At 40.6% G+C, this 26,406-nt stretch overlaps 1 protein-coding gene across 3 annotated transcripts in view; it reads left to right on the top strand.

The window, feature by feature from the left end:
• fhl3a (four and a half LIM domains 3a) overlaps nt 1-26,406 on the top strand; it is a 109,184-nt gene that overhangs the window by 69,095 nt on the left and 13,683 nt on the right. For all 3 annotated transcript variants that reach the window (XM_072548489.1, XM_072548488.1, XM_072548487.1), the window contains 4 exons: nt 10,346-10,520; nt 19,472-19,646; nt 23,325-23,494; nt 25,720-25,906. In XM_072548489.1, the coding sequence (XP_072404590.1) occupies nt 10,365-10,520; nt 19,472-19,646; nt 23,325-23,494; nt 25,720-25,906 (688 nt within the window). In that variant the 5' untranslated portion in view covers nt 10,346-10,364. The remainder of the gene's footprint in view (nt 1-10,345; nt 10,521-19,471; nt 19,647-23,324; nt 23,495-25,719; nt 25,907-26,406) is intronic.

The following is a 26,406-nucleotide window of genomic DNA, read 5'->3' on the forward strand; positions in this document are numbered from 1 at the left end:
ACAGTGGCAGAGACTGCAGCTCTAAGATTACAGTGGACCCAAATATTCACATTTGTACAGAGAAAAACTGGGAAAATTCAGGTCTGATGCAAGAGCATCGATTCTCTGTTTCTCAGATGCTGCATGACCTGGTGAGTTTTACAGCCCTTTTTCTTTGTTCTTATTTCAGATTTCCAGCATTTGCAATGTTTCAGTATTAGTATTAGTGTTAATGACACAGACTGAGTAAGATGATCATTCAAAAGCAGTAACCAGTGGAGGTGCAGAATTTCCTGAAATCCCTCTAAATTGCCACGCTATTCACCCTTAGTAATTAAGTAAAATTTGTGGAGTTTCTTTCTTTAGCACGGCAAAACTTACTTTCTTCTTCTGGTCGTAATAACTAGAGGGAATTTTCTTCAATCTCTCATGTATACTGAGTAAAGAGAAAAGTCTCTTCCAACTATATGGTAAATGATAATCACAGCTGGTGTAAGTTAGCATGATGCTGTCTTGTGGGTTACAGTTGCAAGGAGAGAAACTGGCGCAGCATTGAAAGGTGGTATTGGGAGAGTTCTTGCATACTGTATAGTGGATAGAGAAGATCTTGGAGCTCCCTGTTGAACGCCAATTTTCATGATATATGGTATTGATATCTAGAAGGTCTGCTGAGTAATAAAATACATACATACATTAAGAAGGAGAATACTTTGGGGGAAAACTGTCTTCATTTTGTATCCATTTCTGCCATGAAGCTGAAGGGTTGACGGAGGAAAGAAATATCACAGGAGATACTAGGAATGAACCAACACTGCAAAGTATAAGAATAATTTGGCAACTCTTAGCCGAACAGCACTTAGCCTTCTTTTGGATGACCAAAGTGATCAGTTTTGCTGACGGCTTACTGACTTCTAACCTTGCAAAGCCCAGCCTGCTACATGAATAATTTCAGCAAATTGCATCCCAACCAAAATAGTTGAAAAGAATGCTTTGTTTGTGTAATTAAGGCTCCCCACCTTCTGGGGTTTTTGAGCCTGAATCAATGGTATTAGGGTCTGCAAAATAGAAAAAAAACTTACACTTCGCCTTTCCTGGCAAAGTATTTTACAACCAATGAGTTACTTAAAATGTGCAGTCGCTGTTGTAAAGTAGGAAACACACCAGTCAATTTCCACACAGCAAGCCTCCCTAAACAGCCTTCAGATAATGGTCATAACATTGACTTATTTAGGTGTAGATTGAGGAATAAGTATCAGCCAGGACACCATGGAGAATGCAGGCCCCTGTTCTTCAAAATGGGATTTTTTTATGTTCACCTTTCAGTGCAGATTTGGGCTTGTATTTAAAGTCTCTTCTGAAATATAGCACCTCTGGTGCTCAATCGCTTGAATTAAAATGAAAAGAGAGTAAAAAAATCAATAAGTAAAATTCAAAAAGAAGAACAGTGATTATTGCACAGCAAAATGTAAGATGTGCCCCTCAATGGATTGTTTTCTGTGTTTGCCCATGGAATTTCAATATACCAGCCTCTTTGTCAGCATTGCACAGAACTGGTGAAATTTGAATCACACCCAAATATAACTCTCTCTCAGTTAGAGAACATTGATTCCATTCCTCACACAGTCAAAGGTTACCAAGACATTGTCATACTTTTAAAATTAATGTTTTACTTTGGGTTATGATTTGTTTTAATTGTATCAAATTACTGAAATATGAATCTGAAAGTGATGATTTTACAAATTGTCTGTCCTAATCCCTGGTTAACTGAAACCCAATGGAATTTGAGAAATCCTTGACAAGTTAATGTTGCAGTTGAGTTTTCAGTGCTTATGATTATAATAAGAACAGGTTCCTGTTTCTCAATAGAAATTGAGCAGCTGCAACCAAAGTTGCTGCAAAATTCTTCTTTACTGTTTCTTTAATCTTGTTTTGTTCCTTTGTATAATTGCAAGGAATTGTGCTTATCTATCATTGATACAGATGACTGAGATTCCCGACCTCTATCTCCTTGTTCATCGCAATCCCAAAAAGACCCAGAACCAGCATTAACCTCACTGACCTGGTATGCATTGATCTGAAAAAGAACATACGATTTTTCAGATGTCAGCATTAGCCAATGACAGTCTGTTTCAACTTTTAGGAAGCTACAAGTATGAGTATACACAGTTGACTTTCAATTCATGCACTATGATTCACTCAGTAACTCAGTGCTCATAATTGTATTATCTGCATCTTTCTCTCTCACTGGAGACAAGAATGCAATGCGTTTAGACCTCCTATAATTACTTCATAGCATCAGCTAACTATTATTGAATGAATCATTGCACAGTTTACACACACACACACACACACACACACGTGCTGTAGTGCAAAGACCTTTTCATGTCAACCTCAGTTGGAGGCTAAATCCAGTTGAGGTCTACAAGAGTTATAGCACCACTTAAGGAACGTGTCTCCTAGCCCCCATTGAAACATGGAGATTCCTCCCTGACAAACACAGCTATTCTAACATTGTGTTTGAACTCAATACAGCAATTAGAAGTCAGAAAGAAGCCTGCTGCCAGTGTAAATTCTACACTAGAAAAGCAATCTATCCAAAAGAGCATTGTTATTTTAAAATAGTCAGGTGCGTGAGAAGAGATCTCTGTTTAAGAATGGCAAAATATAAGTCGTGTTCAAAATATAGTCAAGTGATGGAAGTGCCTTCGTGTGAGTAAAAGCCAGTTGGAGGACTTGTGAACCTCTTGTGCTCCTTTTCTCAGTTATTCCTGTCAGAATTACAAGTGACTCATATAGACTTACCCCCGTTTCTGCCAATGCTGCGTCTCTTAGCTTGGATGGTTAACTGCAGTATTATCACAGCTACAACACTGTGACCATAACAACCCAAGGACCAGTCAAAATGTCTTATTCTTAGGGTCAGTATTTTAAAAATGCATGAATTGGAGCTGCAAGCAACTGGGAGCAATGCAGGATGCTATTTGATTGTGAGCACCTTTTTCTGGCCAGATATGTGAATATTTGGGACAGGCACTGTGCAATGCTTAAAAAAGATGTTTATCACCCGATGCATTAAATCACTGCAGCAAAGTTCTATCTTACATGTCGAGTGAGCTTGTGAGTTTACTCACTACTTCCTATAACACTGTCTGTAGCTTTATCAAAATATGTCTGTGAATTGGAGTCCTTTCGTAAGGAATTTTGCTATGACAGTTTCTGACTAATAGTTTATTTTAAGGATGGAACATATGTCAAACCTTTGGATGACAACCTCACACCCAAGACATTGCTGAGTTTAGCCTGTCCTAACTCCATAAAGCTGGAGCTAATTCCATCATTCCAAGCCCTCTAACAGCTGAGATCAGTGAACAAGGCACAGATCAGGATCTAAAGCTCCAGTCATCCAGTCCCAGCATTTCACTGGGTGATACCTTTACCCATTAGTGACAGGCAGCTGTGTTAAAATGTCAGTTCTCCTCCTCATCCTGTCAAAATACCGAGATCCTTCCTTGCACTGATTCTGGTTCCAGTGCCCTGGTGAAGCATTCCAATTAATACTGAATGTCAATGTTGAAATTTAGTCTTCACAGGATATATTCCTGAATGTTGCAATTTGGCCTTCCCCTGTAATATCTAAGAACATTAACTACTGAGAAGCCTGCCTGGTGTTGTAGGGAATGTACAAATGAAAGAAAAGGTATTCTGTACTTCAAGCACATTCTGAGAAAAAATGTTCTGTTTAAAAAGAAATTGAGCTATCAAAGTGTTGGAAATTTACCTGGATTTATGGTTGTGTCCCTTTGGGTGGCCACTGAAACTTAGGAGAGACACAAGTGCTTCCCTTGGAGTTGCAATGCTTCTTGTTGACCCTTCTTGGATGCAATCCAGATTTGCAACTGAGTGGCCTCGGTAGACTGAATATGACTGCTCCCGCTCTGTAGCCAGTACAAATACTTTTGAAGACATTGCTTTTCTGAGCCCATGCTCTGTTGTGGTCAATAGATCAATAAACTTTGATAAAGATACCCTCGTCAGAAGACTGGAACATATTATCCCAGTTACAGCCTCGGGATAGAATGTCTGCAGCAAGTAGCAATGAAATGAAGGCCAAATGAGGCAGTGTTAAATGCTGATATAACCTGCTGCCGTAAAGATGTCCCATCTAGACTGTCAGAAAGCGTCTCAATGGCAAAGGAAGTCTTGCAATGTTTCTCAAGCTATGTAAGACTATTCTGCCCAAGACCCGAGCTGTACGAAAGTTGGAATGTTACAACGTAAAGGATTAAAATTACAAGTTTCGCAAATTACAAGTTACACCCCAAAATGTTTCAGTTTACAATCAACAATAACAGAAAAGCCCCAGTGTATCACCAAAATCTTGGTACCTTTTATGGAGGAGAGGTTAAAGAGAGAAGGATACGTTCTGAAAAATGTGAGTAGTAGAATACTTTTCAAACTGGCAATGTATGGTGCCTGCAATTCGGCATGGCAGTGTAGACTTCCTATGTTTCCCAACAGTGTAGAATCTGAAGCTAAGCATCTAAAGGACAAGAACATGAAGCCCAACCTTTGACAGGCAGCAGAAAAGAGACATTTTCATCCTATCAATTAAAGTTCTTATGTGAATGCTTTTCTAAACCTGTGCCACCTAGATATTCATCTACTTATTGAAGTGAATGAAGTTTTTTTTTATTTGATACGAAGTAGAAGATGGTGCTGGGGTGGCACAGTGGCTCAGTGGTTAGCACTGCTGCCTCACAGCGCCAGGGTCCCAGGTTTGATTCCAGCCTTGGGTGACTGTGTGGAGTTTGCACATTCTCCCTGTGTCTGCGTGGGTTTCCTCTGGGTGCTCCGGTTTCCTCCCACAGTCCAAAGATGTGTAGGTCAGGTGAATTGGCCCTGCTAAATTGCCCATAGTGTTAGGTGCATTAGTCAGAGGGAAACAGACTTGGGTGGGTTCCTCTTTGGAGGGTCAGTGTGGACTTGTTGGGCTGAATGGCCTGTTTCCACACTGTTGGGAATGTTAACAAAAAACTTCAGAGCCTCAGGGGAGAAGGAAGAAGGATAATCACACAGCAGATCATCAGATGTTAATGGCCAGGGAGTCCATCCCTAAAGAAAATTATTTGCTTCAGGTATTCATTCATCTGGTTGGGGTCATGGAACAGGTTCTGCATCCTTAGTCTTATGAGGGAAACATGGTAAATCTGATACTCTTTGTAAGTTCCAAAAGTTGTAGCTGTTGTCTCACCTCTGTTGGCAATGCTGTCAAATGATAGGATAACTGGTGTGGGACTGGTTTACTGTTACCTAAGTCTCCTCTTTCCAAAACCTGCATTGTAGCTCACAACATGTGCCACTTTTGAATTAAGTAAATTGGAATTCCCAACTGGTTTGTTCTTAATGATACTAATAAAGGTAAACTCAAATTGTAATCAAGCGACAAAATACTCTTCCAATTTTCTCTGGTTCCGTTTCAATACTGGGATTAGATTGCAATAAGTCATTGAAATGACACAGATTATCCTACTTTATTAATTGTCGTCATTCAAAATGTTTTTCTTGAGATGAGTCATCAGTTCCATGTGGAGCTGATTTACATTTTAGACGGGACAGAAGCTTTGCCATCTGTAAATCCAAACTTCCTTCTGCTTGCAGTTTGCAAATAATGGTATCTGTATTCCAAAGGTTTGGTCTTTTAAAACAACAGCTGGAAGATTTAACAGCAATAAAGCAGTTGTCTGTCACATAACAAATACAAACATTTTGTGAGCTAAAGCTGTCTACTGGAATCAGCCGTGACTCTTAGATTAAGCTTTCAGAATAACATTTGGTTATTGTAAGTTGATAAGTAGGGAACAATATAACTTTGTGTTTGTGAAGGCTGTAGTATGTGACAGAGACACTTTGGTTGCCTTATGGGGTAATCACATTTGAGCCAAGATGGTGATCTTGGCGAAAGTCACAGACGATGTTTGTACTCTTTCAGCTTGGCTTTCAACAGGGGTCATTGGATGATGGTCAGGAGGGGACAGGTTGGCTGCTTTATGTCTCACTCCCAAACTCCGAGTTACTGAGGCAATTGTAATAGTCCATCTGTGTTGTATCTGACTAGATCAATGCAGGCAAATCAAAACTTGACATTGAATCGAAATGTGTTCACTTTTCTTTTTGCTTAGTATATGCTTCTCTGTAGCATTGCTATGACCTTTAAAGTTGAGGTGTAAATCTGGAGTCCGTAAGATCTTAGAGAGTAAATAAGAGGGAAAATATTTCTACTAGCCGGAGAGTCAGTAACCAGAGGACATAAATTAAGGTTAACTAGCAAACTACCAGAGGGGAGATGTGAAAAGATGTCTTCCTATGAATTGTTACAATTTGGAATGCAGAGTTTCAAGGATAATAGTTAACTTTCAAAAGAACCAAATTTTGAAGGGGCAGTGCAGGGTTATGGGGAAAGTACAGGGGAATGGAACCATTTGATAGGAACATTCAAAGAGCCATTAACAGTACAATTCACACCCACAATGTGTATTATTATTATCCGGCAATGACTCAAGCCTTCCTTACTGGGAAAGGTCTTTGGGGTCAAGGTCTCTCCAAGTAGAATGCCTGGCAGTTAGAATTTGGAACAAAGGAGTTTTTTTGTTATACCAGTAAATGTTTACCTGAGCTGAGAAGGTCTATAATATCTTTGGTAAACACATCTGGGCTTACACTATGATCTTTTGAACAGGAACAGTAATAGGTAATAAAACATGGTGAATTTGTAACTTAACTCCACATACCCAATTGTGCCTCAACAAATAAATACTTTTGGTCATCAAAAATCTACCAACCTCAGATTGAAATTAGCAGTAGATTTAGTAGCAAACGCTGCTGGAGAAGAGAGCTTTAAATTTCTACCACACTTTTGTTTTGTGTAGAAATAATGCTGAATTTTACTCCAGAAAGGCGTCACTCTCTTGTTTTCAGATTGTATCTCCTGTTTCAAGACTGTCCAAAGAGCAGAAATATTTTCTCTGTCTAGTCCATCAAATCCCATTTGTAAAATATCAGCCAAATTAACCCTTAATCTTCTCAATTGCAGGGAATACCAATCTAGTTGGCATAAATTTCACAAATTTAACTCTTGAAGTGCAGGCTGACATTTCACCAGGAGCTGGAATTCTCACCACGTTCCAGATAGCACTGCATAGAGGTAGGGTAGTCATGGCAAGTTTGTCAGTGTTTTGAAATGGTATGCCTCAAGCTTTCAGCTGGTTAAATTCCAACAATACCAGCATACTTGGCAATTACTAGACTTTCTCTTTGCCAACTTCCACCCAAGACTTACAGGCTGCTGAACAATTGGAAAAGCTGAATTATGAATGATTCTATTGTGGATAAAATTACCTGTATACTTAAAAAATGAGGCAGCTAGCCCAAAAAGCAGGAGTATTCTTCAGACTGCTGAAGACTAAAGAGATAAGTTTCTCACTGACTGAATGTTAACACAAAAGTTCAGAAGTTCCAGAGCTAGTGTTAGCTGCCAGACCCACATAATCCAAGTCAGAGGTGGTGACAATAGCCTCACATTTTTCCCATCTTTGTTTCTGAATGTTGGGGCTCGGGCTTCTGTTGGATTGGTCCCTGCTGTGGGGTAAAATATAGCAATGGTTTGTCATTGCTGCCTTCAGGATGGCTGACCCGGAAACTCTCCCACTCTTTTAACACCTGGCATCAGACATAAAAGAAGAATTTACAAGCTGGCAATTAATCTCTAGGCCACATATAAATACATCTTTCTAAACCAACAAGTCCTGACATGGGTTAAACCAGAAGCTTCTATCTCAGAGATATGGATGCTACCATTGTGCCAATATCTAACTGCTGCCTGTTGATATAGCAACAGTATAAAGCTCAGTAAAAATGAGTAAACAGCTGAAATTAAGCACTTGCATGTTTCATTAACGAGATGTAGTCAATTAAGTAAGTAATTGGTTTCAGCCATGTGGCAAATGGAATGAAACCTATTCAAAGTGACAAGTTAATGCAGGTTTAATTCTTTCAGTGAACCAAACCTCCGATGTTACACTCAAGGAACAGTTACGCAACATGTGTACATGTGGGAACATATTACTTTACTACACTATTACGGCTGTAGCTAGTGCACAATGTAATAAGAATGTAATGTGTTTCTTGCTTTTTGCGATGTGTTTGTTGGGTTGATACTTTCTTCATTAGTAAAAGGTCCACAAATAATACATCTTGCATTCAAGATCAGAACAGGACAGGGACTGTCAGTGTGGCACTGTTCTGTTAATGACACCTGATGGATCTTTTCACCAGTTAAATGCTGCCACTTCTGGCTTTCAGCTGTTTTCATATTTTTACTTAACTGACAGTTTAATACAGGCAGCTTTTGCTTTTTCTCCAGTTTTTAATCTATCTGTCAGTACTAATAGACGTTTCTTTTTTCCCCATCATTGAGCTGCAGGGGTTTGCGTAGATGTGGTGAGATGGAGATTCAAATTAACAGCATGTTGCCTTAATAGCCCATGTGTTACATATTCTTGTGATAAGTCATCTTCCTGCCTAAACGAGTCTGTTAAGTGTGGCATTTGGTGTGAGAGTAATGGACAGTGCTGTGTACCTTTAGCCTGTCAGTACTAATCCTGCTGGTGGCTGTGGATACTTGTTGGAATCGTTACTAGTGAGTCTTAATTTGTTTTTCTTTTCATTTTCTCATGCAGATTTTTAGGGATCTGGAAACCATATAAGTTAACTTAATCACAACTTGTTTTTCTTAAGAATGCTACAGTTCAGAACTTGGTGTTCGTAATAGTTTGTATCTTGCATGCTTTTTCAACAGTTAAAAACTTGAAGTAGTGCTTACATACACTGAAAGTTTTAAAAAAAAATTCAAGTAAAGAAATGATATGGCGCACAGCAATTTTACACTTCATTATTAAAATGTGTTTTTTTTTGTGTGTTTTTTCAAGATTAACTTTAATTGGCTAAATTGTATTTGACTCCACTGTAATCTATTTGTTGGAGTTTGTAAGGAACTAGGAACTAATTGCTATGTGAATGTACATCCCAGAATACCATGTATTACAGCTAACACTATCAATCTATTTGTCCATCAACTACATGGACTGTAGTAAGAAATACACTCAATGTCGTTCCAATATTTTAAGTCTAAAGTGTGAATTATTCCAAATTTTGAGAACAGAAGACATGATACTATTAATGATATAGTAAATGAGGTCTTAAAATATACAGAAACAGTGATGGAATTCCTTTTACAGGTTGTTCCAACTCATTAGGAATCCCTGAATAGATTTTCAGAATCCCTTTGTACTTTTGACTATTTATTATAACTTCATATTTGGAGAAATATCAGCAGTCAGCAGAATACTCCCTCAGGGACTAGGTTGTTTTTAACAGTAATGATCAGCACTATTGTAATGAAATTTAAAGTGATGTTTGACTGAATTGCCAGATAGCCTTAGCAATCTTATTCACATCTTTAACTTTCTCAACTTTTTTATTTGAATCAACACCTCAATATTGAGTGAGGTAGCCACTTCAATTGGATGTTGCCAACTTTATCATTCCACTGTTCACTGAAACTTGACTTCTGGTTAGTTATCTAGAAACCAGAGAGGAAAAAGCTAAGATTCTCAAAAAGTTAAAATGGTCTCCAGACTGGGGAAATAAGGAACAAAACCATATGTTTTTTTAAAAAGTGCCACTTATGCTAAGCTGTCTCAGTAACAGTTGGCATCTGCCTAGATGGTTGTTGTAAAATACTGAGCAGTGCAGAACCAGTATGGCCCAAGGTTTGATCCCTATTTTAATTGAATTGGTAGATGTTGGCTGCAATAACTCTACACTCCAATAGGTTCCATTGATGCTGTATCAGGTAGGGAGAAAAGCCAAAGTTTCTGCCCCTTTGTTCTTATGCAGTGAATCTTGTGGAAAGATGAAGGCATGGGCATCAGTGAAGTACAGAACCAGACTCCTTGCTGCGATCCTTCATGGATGAATAGGCTGTCAAGACTCCGCCTGGATTCACCCATGATGAATGAGCACTTTGGCAAGCTGCCTGCTGAATGATACACCAGCATTAGTTAGAAAGAGGAGGAGGAAATGGGACCAATAAATAGCAGCTGCTCCATAGCTTCCCTCAGAACTCCCAATTCATGGAGGGGCTGGGGGGATCATACATTAGTTTCCCATTGCTCTTCCATAATTCTTGCAAGTTTGCAACAGAGCAACATGATTTCTACCAACAGTGATATATTTGAAATCAACAAATGTGAGTTATGACACTTGACAATTATGTTGAGTAAAAATTTTCCTTCGTTTCTATTCACAGCAACTGCTGTCCGTAGAAGATGAGTGAGCGCTTTGACTGCGACAACTGCAAAGAATCTCTATACGGCAGGAAATACATCCTCTCTGAAGACAGCCCCTACTGTATCCCTTGCTATGACACCCTGTTTGCAAATACATGTGATGAATGCAAAGAGCTGATTGGACATGAAGCTCGGGTAAATACAGTGATTTGAATGTACTTAAATGTTTGACTTCCTCTTTTATTGTTCTACTGGTCTCCCTCCAACGGCGATTGTGATGTGAGAAGTGCAATAAGTAATTTTATAAAACCAAAGCCACAAATATATTTCATGTCTGTAATCAATTTTGAGTTTAAAATGGTTCCCCAATTCCTATAATAGACTTTTGCCATGTTACTGAGCAGTGGGTGTGTATCTACTGTTGATCAAGTGCCAGTTCTTCAACTTTCAGAAGTTTCTGCTGAATGTCATACAGAATTTCTGATCATGTCTAAAACTTTTTTCTTTAATTAGCTCAAATTCCATTGACTTTTCATCTATCTTCAAGATTAGAGGCCTGCTGGAAAAGCACAGCAGGTCAGGCAACATCCGAGGAGCAAGAAAATCGACGTTTTGGGCAAAAGCCCTTCATGAGGAAAGCCCTTTCCAGATGAAGGGCTTTTGCCTGAAATGATTTTCCTGCTCCTCAGATGCTGCCTGACCTGCTGTCTTTTCCAGCAGGACTCTAATCTCCAGCATCTGTAGTACCCACTTTCACCTTTTCATCTAACTTGGCAAGTCAGGTTCTGCGGTAACATCTAGTCTTTAGAAAATGGTGATAGCTCTCCTTTGTGCCATTGAGATTCAGTCAGAAATAATACTTAATGACTCTGTTTTTGGGAAGGCTGTGATCTGCTGCAATGAGGACAGGGGGACAAGAATTTGGGAAAGAATCTATTTGCGCTCTGTTCACTTGACCATGTTGTGCATCTGAAGGCAAACAAAATCACTGGTGAGCGAGATCAAATGCACTTCAGAGATAAAAGTTACATTTTGTTAAATCTTTTCATATTGCACACATCTGGATAACTTGTAAGAAATACTAAAGGAAAGCCACATTTATACTGTATGAGAAGAGAGTGCTGATTAGTTGGCAGTGGACCCCAGTGCAACCAAAAGCAGGTTGGATAACCGTTTTTGCAGAGCACTTCTGCATTCAATTCAATTGAATTTATTGTCACGTGTACCGAGGCACAGTGAAAAGCTTTGTCTTGCGAGCAATACAGACAGATCACAGAGTTAAGTAGCATAGATAGTAAATAATAGGTAAACAGTGGCAAAAACAAAAACACAGGTACAAGTGAATGCTAAGAGTTTGAGAGTCCATTCCGTATTCTAACAGTTGGGTAGAAACTGTTTTGAAACTGGCTGGTGTGTGTTCAGGCTTCTCTACTTCTCCCCGATGGTAGAGGTTGTCAAAAAAACATTGCCAGAGTAGGATGGATCTTTCAGAATGCTGGCGGCCTTTCCTTAACAGTGGGCCTGCTATATGGATTCTATACATGGGAGGTTGGCCTTTGTGATTGTCCGGGCTGAGTTCACCACTCTCTGTAACTGTCTCCGAGCTTGAATGATATAGTTGCCAAACCAGGTAGTGATATATCCAGACAGAATGCTCTTGATGGTGCACCTATAAAAGTTGACAAGGGTATGCGCCATTATGCAAAATTTCCTTAGCTGCCCGAGGAAGAAGAGGCGTTGTTGGGCCTTTGTAACCAATGCATCCATATGAAGAGTCCAAGAAAGCTTGTTCTGGATGACCAGTCCCAGGAGCTTGACACTCTCCACTTGTTCCACCTCTGTGCTGTTAATGTGTAGGGGGCATGAGTAACATCCCGCCGAAAGTCAATACTATTCCCTTCTGTAGGGAATCTAATCTATGTTCCTTGGTTTTGCCGGCATTGAGAGCTAGGTTGTTCTCAGTGCACCATTTTTCCAGGTCTTCCACCTCCCGTCTGTGGTCTGTTTCGTTGCCATCTGCGAACTTGTTCATGGCATTAGTCTGGTATTTGGCAACGCAGTCATAGGTGTACAGTGAGTACAGTAGGGGGCTAGTACACAGCCTTGAGGGCTCCAGTGTTGAGAGCTGGTGAGGATGAAAAATTGTCCCCAATCTTCACTGATTGTGGCCTGTGGGTCAAGAAACTAAGGATCCAGTTGCAGAGAGTGGGGCTTAGTCAGAGACCACTAAGTTTAGTCATCAGTCTCGAGGGGATAATAGTGTTGAAGGCTGAACTGTAGTCAATGAGTAGGATTCTTACATAACTGTTCTTTGTGTCAAGATGTTCTCAGGAGGAGTGAAGGGCAAGTGATATGGCATCTGACGTGGATCTGTTGGTCCAATAGGCAAATTGGAGTGGGTCAAGAGTAGTGGGGAGGCTGGAGTTGATTAATGCCATGACCAGCCTTTCAAAGCACTTCATGACCACCGAATTTAGGGCCACTGGGTGGTAGTCATTGAGACATGCTGTGTGAGCCTTCTTAGGCACAGGGATGATGTTGGCCCTCTTGAAGCAGGCAGGGTGAGGTTGAAGATGTCAGAGAAGACCTCTGCCAGTTGATCTGCACATGCTCTGAGTGCACGGCCTGGTACTTTGTCTGGTCCCTTCGCTTTCCTTGGATTCACACGAAAGAAAATTGATCTGACCTCTGATGCAGTGACTATTGGGATAGGTTTGTCCGGACTTGTCAGAATAGGTGTTACCTCTCAGCCAGATTTCCACTCAAAGCGAGCAAAGAAGGCGTTGAGATGATCTGGGAGGGAATTGTCATTGTCTGCTATCTTGCACTGTCTCTTTTTAGAACATGTGATGTCATTCAGTCCTTGCCATAGTCCCAGGGTGTCTCTCTGGGTCTCTAGTTTGGATCGGTATTGGTCCTTGGCTGTCTTAATGGATCTGCTAAGGTCATACTTAGATTCCTTATATTTGAGTGGGTCTCCTGATCTGAAGGCCTCACATCTGGTTTTTAGCAAGTTCTGCATGTCCTGATTCATCTAGGGTTTCCTGTTGGGGAACACCCCAGATTGACTTCCTCAGTTTGCAGTCTTCCGCACACTTGCTGATAAAGTCTGTGACGTTGGTGGCGTACTCATCCAAGGTACCTGCAGACTGTTTGAACATGGCCCAATCAGCCAAGTCCAGACAGCACCAGAGTTGATCCTCTGCCTCCTCTGATCAGCATTGGACCTGTATCCTTCCTTAGATTGGATTGATTAAAGTCGCCAGTTACAATAAACAGGTTCTCAGGGTGTTCTGTCTCCAGGGTGTTAGTGGTGAAGTACAGCACATCCAGAGCTTCCTCAACCTTTTGCTTGTGACTGTATGCACGCAGCAGTTAGTATAGCAGAGTTAGTATACCTGTTGTAGATAGAAGGGGTGGCATTTGATGGGGAAGAATTCAATGTTTGGGGACCCGCAGACCCGCAGTTCACGCTGGAAGCTGAGCTGTGATCTGAGTTCGTCCATCTTGTTCTCCAGAGATTGTACATTTACTAGGAGTAAGCTTGGGGGTGGGGGGGGGGGGGGCTCTTGAAACTGCATAGTTTCACTCTTACTAGCAGGCCGGCACACTTACCCCACTTCCTCACAGCTTTCTTACATTTGAGTGGCCCAGTAGTCTGGTTGAGTGGATTCTAACTGCTTCCAGTTAAGTGATCCTTCCTAGGATCCTGTGGAGCAGGTAGTTTGCAGTTTAGTATATTTTTTTGCAGAGGGTCTGGTTAGGACCCAGTGTAGCAGGTCATTTACTCTGTCGTTTTGCACCAGAGGGAGTTTACTTAGGACCCACTGGAGAAGTTCTTGGTTTCACTTGCAAAAGATTTGCTGCTCCACATCCAGCCACGATTTTGCAGAAGTGTTTGGGCTGCTGTCCTGGTACGTTCTGATAAATTTCATGTTAGGCAGGCATCTTATAGAGTCACAAACATTTTGTGTCAGTTCTTCTTCCTGGGGCAGGTCTCTCAGGACCTAAGCCTGGGGCTCACGTAGGCTGCCTCTGGCTGGCCTGGCCTCCTTCCGGGGTGGTCAGATGGATCATGGACACCATGTGGTCTGCTGCCTTCATCCACTAAGCTGGCTTCGAGGATCGGAGGAGCTTCAAACCTGTGAGTCTAGATATAACATAGCATACTTTTTAAAAATGACTAATGTCTATTAAGTTTAGAGTGTAGAACAATTATAGGAATAGGAAACTTAGATCTGCATGCAGGAGCTCGCAAGGAGTTGATAATATCTGGCACCATCTTGCATGTAAGTTGCCCATTAGAGTAACTACAACCTGTTTGCCATTTTGATACACCATCTTGCTCCCATACTTACGATTTCATCCTTGAGCCCACTAAAGGCTTCCAATGAAGCTTAACTCCAGTTGGAGTTATTTTCCCTTTTTCTGCTTAGGCACTCTACAGCCTTTAGAACTCCACATCAAGTTCCATGGATTGAGTTCATGATCTGTCTTCCAAGTATCTTCTGAAACACCCACGCCCCACACTGGCTGGGTCTTGTTTGTCTCTTGTCTTTGCTCTCAGCAGAGCGGACCCATTTTTTCTTTTTCTCCCTTTAATCGTTTGAACTTAATTTACACCGCTATCACTCCTTTACCCTCATTAGTAGTCCCTTTTTATCTTTTACAACAGAAGCAGAAATTCTGCAAGTCTGGCAGCATCTGTGAGGTCACTGGCCCCAAAATGCCAACTGTGCTTTCTCTTCACTGATGCTGCCAGAACTGCTAAATTTCTCCCAGCTATTTCTGTTTTTGTTTCAGATTTCTAGCATCTGCAGCTCTTTTATTTTTCCTTTTTGACTTTTGCTGTGAGTATCTTTGTCAGCTGCTCCTCCCTCATTGTCAACACTGTAAACACCACTGTGTTCCAGCCTCTCTCCGCTTTGAAGAAGAGACATCTCAGATGTGAAATCATAATGTCGTTTTTCTCTCTCCACAGTGCTGCCAGACCTGCTGAGTTTCTCCAGCTATTTCTGTTTTAATTAATGCTTTCAGACCCTTAAACGACACCTTCATTATTGACATTACTTTCCAATCTGAGGTGACTGCAGTTCCAGTTATTATACAGTTCTGGTCTGCGCAGGATTTTTTGTTGGTTGTCAACCAAAGCCAAGTTTTACAAAAACCTTCACATTCTCCTTTGATTCTGAAGATGCTAACAAGTGTCACATTCCATATCCTGCCCTGAGATTTTCACCTTTGGGCCATGGTTGGAGAGAGAGAGAGAGCCCAATATTTGTGGCATTCAGTTACGGAGGCTTCCTGAGGAGGTGCAATGAATCACTAAAGCTTGTGTGTAAAATGTTGATGAGGCTTAAAGCTGCCTTTCAGACCAGCCTCTGTGCTCTAGGTTGGAGTATGTAGAGACTCCAACTCAGGACCAATATCTGAGTTCTCCAGCCTAATGGTGCTTTTGCTCAATGGACTTCAAGGGCTGCGCTGTAATCCTAACAAAAGTTTATTTCATGGAGTATTCTGTCTCCATTGTAAATCCAAAATGATATTCTCATGGATCATTGTAATAGCATTTTTTTTCCTGAAATCAATAGCTTTGATATGAGTTTCCTGAAAAATTAATAAATTATTTCCTGTAATAGGAATTGGGTTCCTGTACAAAATGAGCAAGACGAGAGCACTGTCCAGTCTGTGAATGTTAACATTTCTCCTCAGTAAATTAATGTTTTATTGACTTCCCCAGATCTGCATTCTGTGATCACACTACCACAGCACAGTAAACTATTGTGTGTGTCGAGATCCGAGTTTTATGCAGTCAGGTAGTTAATCATTTTTGAGATTTACATATTTGTTACATCAACATAACCTGCACTGCCCCAAGCTTCCCATAAACAAATGGTTTTGTGTTTACATTGGCAGCATCTGTCTGTATGTTCAGTTTCTTCTCTTGAAATGTTGCTCTTCAAATGCTTTCTCAAACATTTAGCAACATCATTTGCTCATGAGAGGATTTTGGGAGCGTGCCTCATTTTCCCTGTCTCCCTTGAGTATTTCATTTTGTTGGTATGACGCCAGGCAACCTTTTAAGAGTATTTATTTTAAAGTGAAAGTCAAGACTTCGAAGGCTGCACGTATTTAATGGAGGAATATCCAGTGTATTACTGAATTGTTAGCATCAATTTGTTTCATATCTGTTGCAGTGAAAACCAGTCTAAAAGGGAGTATTTTCCACTTACCTGACTACGACCATTAAATATTTCAGAGCGGTCATCAGTAGTACTTTATCACTGTGCGGTGCTCTCAGATTGGATTCCACTGCGTGAAATCTGTGGGAAATAAGCAATGTCAACATGAGCGGATCTTTCTTTATTTGGAAGTTTCCAAACGAGCATTTCTCTGTGCTTATGTGTTTAAAAGGAAGTGATTTCTAATGTGATTCCCACCCATGTACCGGCTATACTCTGCGCTCCTTGAGAGACTGGTTCACTTGTCTTCTGGTCATCGTTGTGTCCAAATCATGCCATTTCTCCACAAGTGATCCTAGTTTAAAGTGATCAGGCAATTTGACCATACGAAGTTTCAGAGACCAACCCAATGACCATGGGGACATTCAATCAATAGAACTGGAATCATAGCTCCTTTTCCTTTCCAGCCCTTTCTCCTTCTCCATGAACACAGTAAAGGCCAGGGGCCCTCCCCTCCAGCACAAATGTGATTACAGGAGACAAAAGGAAAAACCGAGAAAGCTGGAGAAACTCTGCGTGTTTGGCAGCATCTGTGAAGACAAACAAGAGTTAACATTTCAAGTTGCCTTCAAAACTGAAAGGAGATAGAAAGTTGTGTTTTTTGTCTGTGACATTTTCCAGACCTTTTCAGTTCTGAAGAAGAAATGAAATGTGAACTCTGTCTTCACAAATTATGTCAAACCTGCAGAGTTTCTTCTGCATTCTGTTTTCTTTTTATTTTAATTTCCATCATCCGCTGTATTTTTTTTGCCTTCATTGAAATAAAAATGTTGCATCGTCTATTGAAACTTATCTTTTATTATTGTTTCAGTAGTACATCCAACTAATTTATGTTTCGACCACAGAGATTGTTAAAGATATTTTATCGTGATTTCAATCATACAATGCATGCTGTATTTCTTAAGTGTATAAATAAATTGTGAAACCAACTTGGATATTTTTGGATTACAGCTGAAGCTTATCCGTTTTGCTTGAAAGCTGTGGTATCAAATCTGGGCAATGGGAGCTAAAATGCTTCTTCAGGGACCAAATTTGCAGAGAGCTGGTTCATGCTTGATGCCTGGAAGGCCTTCCTTTTGTTCTGAGTGAATTTCTACATTTGGTTTTTCCACTTCTGAAACAAGTGATTTCAGCTTCTGTTCAAGCGGCTCAGCCTCTGTCCACACCACTATGTTGACTCACTTTTGAATCCTTTTTAGCTTCTCACAAGCAGTGGCACTGTACTCATTCAAAAAAAATGCAATTCTCTCCATTGTTTCAGATCATGCACATTCAATGCATTAAAGCCACCACCTACCCACCTTCAGACAGTGATTCCGTTTCCACTGAAATTAAAATATTGGGCAGTAGTTTATAAGATTCCTCATGGAATAATCAAATGTTTTGCAGAATCTTGCTTCTTAATGAAAGTAACCTGCATGGATCAACGAGTAGTCTATAGCAATACCTTCATATTAATGACTCTGGGATGTCAGTTTCACACATTCTTCTATAAAATTGCCAATAGTAAACTAGCTCAGGTTTGGAATTATGCAGAGGTTTATTTTCAATTCACATTGAATTAAAACAGTCCTTTTAAGCTCCTTTCCCACTTCTGCACATGCACATAACATGACTTATGGGTGCACCGAGCAGTTTACCTACTACAGCAAATCGTAATAACAGACTACTTGAGATCAAAGGCATATTGAACCTTTCCAAATGAGAAGAGCAAAATTCAACTGGGTTCCATTGGAATTACGTCTTGTCAGAACTAGATGTATATGCATTCAACAGAGAAATGTTGTAAAATAATTTCATTTTGAATCTTTCTCATTAAACCCATGATGGCCGATTATTGTCTGAAAGAGAGAGCTTTCAGTTTGCTCCTGTGCCCAATACAAACACTGAAAGGGTGCGGGGGTGGGGCGGTTGCAATCAACACAGGAAATGAGATTCCTACTCTCTTACGCTGGAGTAAGTTTCAATGGAAGTGAGCAGATGTGTTTCAAAAGAATTTGGATACATGGGAATGTTCTGGTGCATGCCGACTTTCAAAATCCAAGCGTGGAGCTTTTTGATGTTTAGTTATAGGTTATTGTGAATATGTTTTGGCATGTTGTCATGTAACACTTGAGATTGTCTTTGATGTCAGTATCCAGTAGATAGAGGTCACTGAGACAAGAATGCCAGGTTATGGAAAGCAGCAGGAACTCCTTTGGTCAGGTAGTTGGTCAATTTTCTTTCTGCTCAGTGTGGAACAGAGACTGAGCCATCAGAAAATTCTCAGACTCAATATTTCATCTTTGTTGAATTAATGGATCCCTGTCAAGATAGTAGTACACGTACAATGTAACCACTTGGCTAAGGCACCAGATAGGACCACATTCCAACATGTCATCACCTCAAGGAGATGTGGTGAGAAAACAGGAGCAAAACTTGAATGCATTGGTGATGGACATTGACTTGTAATGTAATCATCATGAATATGCATGTGTGCTTACATCTACCTTATAATCACTTTACTGTCCATTTGGGGCTCTCCACTGACAGATTTAGTGTCTTTCTGTGATTAATATCTTTATATCTGTGTTTTTGTCCTAGGATTTTAATTTAAGATTCATCACTTGACCAACACCACAAAACCAGTTAATTGCGCAATCATTTCACTATTATTTGTGGTATCTTGTGCACAAATTAGTTACTTTTTCCCTACATTTACCAAACATACGAGTAATTCGTTAGCTGTGAAATATTTGGGGTTAGTCAAAGGACACGAAAAACAAATTCTTTCTTAACATGAGTCATTCACTAGGGTTTCAGAGTCAGCAGTGAACCCTCTGAATCATTCAGATAATTGAGCGATGTTCTTAAAAAGCTGCGGAGTATCATCTCTCTCTGCTTTTTTTTCTGATTCTCGATCAGGAGCTGTTCTACGAAGACCGCCACTACCATGAGCATTGCTTCAGGTGTTATCGCTGTGACAGATCTCTGGCAGATGAGCCTTTTACATGTCAGGAAGAAGAGCTGTTGTGCAATGATTGCTACTGCAGTGAATTCTCCTCAAAATGTATTGCTTGTGACAAGGTCGTCATGCCTGGTATGTGGCCTTTTAATCTGATTTGTCAAATGCTTTATTGACCTAGCCCCCACGCCCACCCCATCTCTTGCTGGTGTAGTTTGTCAAAACACTTTCTCACATATCAACAAAATCTATAATGCAATTTTTCTTCTTATTTATAAAATGTTCAAAATTACGATTTTAAGGAAGAATCAGAAATCTGACCTATAACTGGACCAGAAATCCTGAATTGTTTTCAGTCAGGACTTATTCACTCAGCCTGTTGAATTATTTTAGCTCTTTATTGCTGAGCTTGAGATTTGTACATTTACATGTGTCTACAAGCCAAATTGTACACATTCACCAGCTGCATGATATAGAGCCACTCCAACATTCTCCTTACGTTATAGCCAGTTAAGCATAACCAACACTGGAAACATTTCATTTTGCAATGAGCAGCCAGAAAGATATTAGGTAACAGAAAATTCTTATTTGCACGGAATCCTGACTGACTCATTCTGATCCATTGGCAGTAGGTTGCAGAACCCAAATCCTTCTCTGCTTAACAACAACTGGTAATAATACAGCACCTTTAATGTAATGAAGATCCTAAGGCAATTCAGAGACCATTCAAAATAATATTGATTTAGCTACATAACATGATGTTAGATCAAGTATCCAAAGGCTTAGCCAAACAGGCAGGTTTTAAAGGAACATCTTAAACAAGGAAAGAGGTGCAGGAAGAGTATTCTGGAACTTGGGTACAAATCTGCTGAATGCACAGGCACCAATAATGGAGTGTTTAAATTAGGGATGCATTGGGAGTCCAGAGTTTGAAAAGCAAAGATATCGTGGAAGATTCCAAACTGGGAGAAAGTGAGGACTGCAGATGCTGGAGATCAGAGTCAAGAGTGTGTTGCTGGAAAAGCACAGCAGTTCAGGCAGCATCCAAAGAACAGAAAAATCAATGTTTCAGGCATCAGAAATGACTTCAAACTGGACAAGGTTATAGAGATAGGGTGAGGCAAGACCATAGCTAGATTGGAAAACAAAAAATAATTTTAATAATTGATATATTACTGACCTTGAAGCCAGTGCAGGTGATGGTGAATGAGACCTGAATGTAGATTAGACCAGGGTAGCAGAATATTGGACATTGTCAAGTTTACTGAGGTTAGAATGTGGGAAGCTGCCCAGGAGTATGCTGGAATAGTCAAGTCAAAATGGAGCAAGAGCCATGCATCAAATCAGCTGCTGATGAGCCAACATAGGAACAGATGTTAATGGAGGTGGAAATAGGTGGTCCTAATGATGACAAATGCAGTGGTGGGAAACTTATGGACAGTCTAATTCGACCTCCAGTGTTTGCCAGGGAGAAGGATGGAGTTGGTGCCAAGTGATCATAGCCACTGGATTTGATCTTCCTGATACTTAAGTGGAGAACCTTTCTCCTGATCAGATTTCAGAAAAGCAGTCTGATCATTTTAAAGACAGAGGAGGTTTGAGAGTTGTCAGTGGGGCAGAACTGGAGCTCCTCAGCGAACATGTGAACATTAATGTGATTTGGAGGATATACCAAGGATGGGGATGTCAAGTTGCAGGTGTCCAAGGAAAGTTTCTTGGGGGTCACCACAGATAATTGTACAAGATCATTGTAGGTGATGCTCTGGCTCCATTTCAATACTTAGGAATCAATCTCTAGCTGGGTAAAGTACTGCTGCTCTGGTTGATGATGGACAGGCTTTAGTGGATGGTGTGGTTAACCCATGTTAAAACGTACAGATGAATGGAGGAGGGATAGTTTTGCCTTTATCATAGTCCCATTGAGGCTTTCAGTGGCCTCTGGCTAGTATCATTCTGCCCTAGTATCATTTTATGGAGGACCCAGCACATTATAATACAAGGAGAATAGGCATTGGAACTGTCGCTTACTGGTCATCCACCATAACTTTGGCAGAAGATTATCAGATATCTAAGTGAAACTCAGTAAATGCTCAGTTACAGCAGGAGACATTCCATGGAAATTCCATTCAGTGCTCTCTGTTGATCAAATTTCCAAGAGAATTCAAAGTCTGGTATCAGGGCCTTGAATTTTAGCAAAACTATATATAAACATTGAACTTGTATAGTTCCCCGTGCTGGTAATGATTAGGTCCATAGCATGAAAGATTTGTAAGCTATGAACGATGAGGCTTCACATGAGTGAGCTTACAGCTGAAATTTGTTCCCAATCCTGAAACGAATTCTTTCCTACAATGGATAATCCCACATGCTTCTGCTCTTGGGTTTGTTGTAAGATAAAGAAATTGAAAAGTCAGCCAGGTTTTATTGATTTCAATCCTGTCCTTCACCACTCCTTGAAGTTCTGGATGAAAATAGTAGTCAAATACGATTAACTCTGGGATCAGTTGTTAAATAATTTGCCAGTACAATAAACGAAAAACTCAACTTTAATGCTAGGTATATTTTTGCTGAGTTCCGTGATCTCTGGAAACATGGTGACAATAGAAGTATCTTGAGATGTGCTTCTTGACTAGGAAGGGTAGTAGGAGCCAAAGTGTGGCACTGGAAAAGCACAGCAGGTCAAGCAGCATTTGAGGAGCAGGAGAGTTGATGTTTCGGGCATAAGCCCTTCATCAGGAATGTGGAGGGGGAAGCACGCTGAGTGATAAATGGGGGGGTGGGGATGGACTGCGGGGAAGATTAGCTGAAATGGCTAATGTGGATGTGGGGTCGGTGGGGGGGGGTGGTAATTCCCTCCCAACCTATCACGATTTCCCCCCCCCCCCCCAACCTGTATCTGTCTATTGCCTTCCCCGCAGCACCCCCTGCCCCCACCCTGGTTTATCTCTCAGCCCCCTTCCCCCTCCACATTCCTGATGAATGGCTTATGCCTGAAACGTAGACTCTTCTGCTCCTCAGATGCTGCCTGACCTGCTGTGCTTTTACAGTGTCACACTTTTCAATTCAGATTCTCCAGCATCTGCAGCCCTCACTTTCTCCTAGGAAGGGTAGTAGGGTCCAGTGATGCTCTTGCTTGCTGGTGAGTACATGAACTTCCACCACAGTCTGAATAGTTTGCCAATGTTCATGTTTCGAGGGTCTTGATACAGTCTTTTGTTTGGATGAAGGAGTAAAGGATAATCATTGTCCAATCCAGCAGCACCTTAAGATGAGCATGGAAAATCAATGAGGGTGACGTCAGGGTACACAGTGAAACAATGGCCTGTGCACTAATATTAAGAGCATGGACACATACCTCCACAATCTAACCCAGTTCATCAAACTGTATATTACACCTCTCCAGCATCTGCACTTGATGGTAGGTATTAATATACAAGAAATCAGTTGCAGCCTGTACACATTTATGATAACCATTTCCACTCTTAGTTTTGACCCCAAGAAGCTGAAGAGGAAATCTGCCCAACTGAGTTGTAATTCTGATTCCAAGATACCATTGAGTGGAGTCGAGAGTGTGGTCCTGGAAAAGCACAGCAGGTCAGGCAGCATCCAAGGAGCAGGAGAATCGACATTTCAGGCCCGAAACGGTGTTTCCAGCACCACACTCTCGACTCTGATCTCCAGCATTTGCAGTCTTCACTTTCTCCTGCCATTTGAGTGGATCTTGGTCCAGACACCATGAAATTCAGCTAGCCCAGGGGTGTTGCACTGTTATCTGTAATTGTTGTGTGATGATAATTCACTTTTCTATGTCAGGTACCCGTAAGCTTGAATACAATGGCAGCACTTGGCATGAAGGATGCTTTACTTGTCACACCTGCGAGCAGCCAATTGGATCCAAGGCCTTTGTTCCTGATAAGAGTGAGATTTACTGTGTGCCTTGCTATGAGAACCACTTTGCTCCACGCTGTTTCCGCTGCAAGAAGGTAGTGCCTGACACTTAACATGACAAGACTCTCTAAAGCATTGTTTACCTTTTGGATGCTGAATGTTCTTTTACTTTGGATACTCATTCTACAGTACATGTCCTTTTAAGAGACCTTTATGAAAACGGAAGAAAATATAACTGTGTGGCTACATGTGCTACAATTTAAGCCATGTATAAACCATCTTACCAAGAGAATTCTGGCAGTTGAAAATTTGATTGACCAGTTCAGATCTCTTAATAAGGACTCTATTTATTCAGCAGTAAAAGTAATGCAAATGAGGAGATCATTAAATCTCCCAATAACTGATTATTCTGCATCTTTCATGATAAAGTGGTACTACCAACACTTCCACTGGTAATCATATTATGTTGCTCAAGTTTTTAAAATGACCCTTATTTGGTGAGTGAGTATGCAAATAGGATGCCATTCAGTTCATCAGCGTCACCTGTGTCAGCATGTAGATGTCCAATTAGTTTGACCCACATCCCGTTACTCTTAGCTCAACATATTGTATCCTTCTCCACTATTTATCAAGTTTCTTTTTGAAGAGTACTTTTGATCCTTTCAGCCAATCCATGCCAGACCATGAAAATACTAATTTTAAAACTTCCCATCTCCCAATTTTTGTTTTGCCATTATCTGCCTGTTTTTTGCAAAAGTTTTTGAATCCACGTTCTCTGGTTACTGTCCCTCTATCATTCAAAATAGTTTCTTCTTATTTACTACTCCACTTACATGCCATTTTTTAAAATACCTTCATTAAATCTTAAGTAAAATACCTTCCTCTTCGCATCCCCAAACAGAAAATCTCAGCTTCTCTGGTTTCACTTGTCAGTAATCTGTTGTACCTCCTCTGCACCATCTCCAAGTGCATGATATTCTTCCTTAAGTGTGACATCCATAATTGGACAGAATATTTCAGCTAAGGCCTAAATAGTGATTTGTAGCAAGTTCGACCATCTCTTATTTTTCACTACTGGTACAGTAGAATGATCACACAGGTGTTCAGGCCTGTGTAATGTTTTCTAGCTTCTGAATTAGAGTGGTGCTGGAAAAGCACAGCAGTTCAGGCAGCATCTGAGGAGCAGGAAAAGCGACGTTTCGGGCAAAAGCCATTCATCAGGAATACGATGGGCTTTTGGCCAAAATGTCGATTTTTTTTTTTTTTATTTTTTTTTTTTCCCTGCTCCTCGGATGCTGCCTGAACTGCTGTGCTTTTCCAGCACCACTCTAATCCAGAATCTGGTTTCCAGCATCTGCAGTCATTGTTTTTACCTCTATAATGTTACATAGCTGTGTGTTTTGAGATCCTGCAGTTTTAGTGTTAGGAAGTGTACGTTGACCGAACTCAACCTCCAATTCAGCAGCTAAGTCAGTAGCTTATGTCAGAGGATTTTCTTAGGTCCATTGTGTGTTTGCCTAGGGTTTGTCCCTCCCCAGCACAGTTACAACAGCAATCTGTGTGTGACTCATATGATGGGAAGAACAAACTTGGCTTGAAGGAGAATAAAAATGTTCTTCTCTCATAATCATATGACTGTGTTTGGACATCCAAATAATTGACAGTAAGCTGTCATGAAAGCAAGCTACTGCATTTACCATGTATTGTTCTCTTGCTACTGTGCAGAGTTAGCTGGCATAGATCAGCATCCAGGTTAGTGTTCAGCCTGATAGCCCTTTGGTTTACGAGCATTACTTCAGCATTCCAGTTCTATTCCTTAAAAGCATGAAGATGCTTTTTTTTTAATCCATGAATAGGATGAGGGCGTTATTAGCCAGGCCAGCATTTATTGCCCAGAGAGTAGTTAAGAGTCAGCCATATTGCTATGGGTCTGGATTCATATGTAGGCCACTATGCCAGTTTCCTTCCATAAAGGATATTAGTGAATTTGATGTGTTTTTCCTGATAATCGACAATATTTTGATCATTACTATAATTCCAGATTTTTTTTGAATTCAAATTTCACCATCTGCTATGACTGGATTCGAACCCAGGTCCCCAAAACATTCCCTGAGTCTCTTGGTTAACAGTCCAGCCATAAAACCACGAGGCCATCAGCTCCCCAAACTTAATCTACTCAGTTTCTTCTATTACTTCAATTGTTCTTGTCTCTGAAAAATGTTCTTCAAGTCTACAATCTGCTGAATATCCTTCTTTAGAAAGCTAGTGTCAATTTAATCTGATACAGGGATGATTCTAATGATTTCTTCTGAATGTGCAGGCCTTGACCAAAGGAGGTGTTACTTATCATGATGAACCTTACCACAAAGAATGCTTTGTCTGCAATGGGTGCAAGACTCAGCTGGCTGGCCAGCAATTCACCTCCCGGGAGGACTCTCCGTACTGCCTCAAGTGTTTTGGAAACCTGTATGCCAAGAAGTGTGCAGCCTGTGCCAAGCCCATCACAGGTAAACAGCTGTGTACCTCAACATTTTGCAACAGTACTCTGCTGGGTGTCTGCCAATTTGACTGAAATGTAGAATGATCCGATTATCTTGCAATAGTGCTAGAATTTCTACAATGTTTCTCATGAAACTGGTGTCCAGTGCCACATAGACTGCTTAAATTCTAATTTCATTTACTGAAAAGTAAGATTGTATCACGATTAAAAGTGGCTGTCTTCATCGGGTGATCTCACTTAAACTTTGTCTACCTGAGATGTTGACAGAAACATCATTAAAACTTGACAATCCAAGTTGCTTATAATTTTTAGTTAACTATTTCCTTCTCCAGATTGAAGGACTATGTACTATGGTTTGTTTTGGCACAATAGTTCGTACAAGACAAAATAATGTGTCCGTCTGGCTCACCTCTGAAAAGAGGGTCACAGATTGAAGTCCAACTCCGTAAATCTGAGCACGTTATCTAGGTTGACACTATTGAGGTTCGGTAATACTGACGCAGTGCT

This window comes from Chiloscyllium punctatum, chromosome 27, assembly GCF_047496795.1.
Source record: "Chiloscyllium punctatum isolate Juve2018m chromosome 27, sChiPun1.3, whole genome shotgun sequence".
NCBI lineage: Eukaryota > Metazoa > Chordata > Chondrichthyes > Orectolobiformes > Hemiscylliidae > Chiloscyllium > Chiloscyllium punctatum.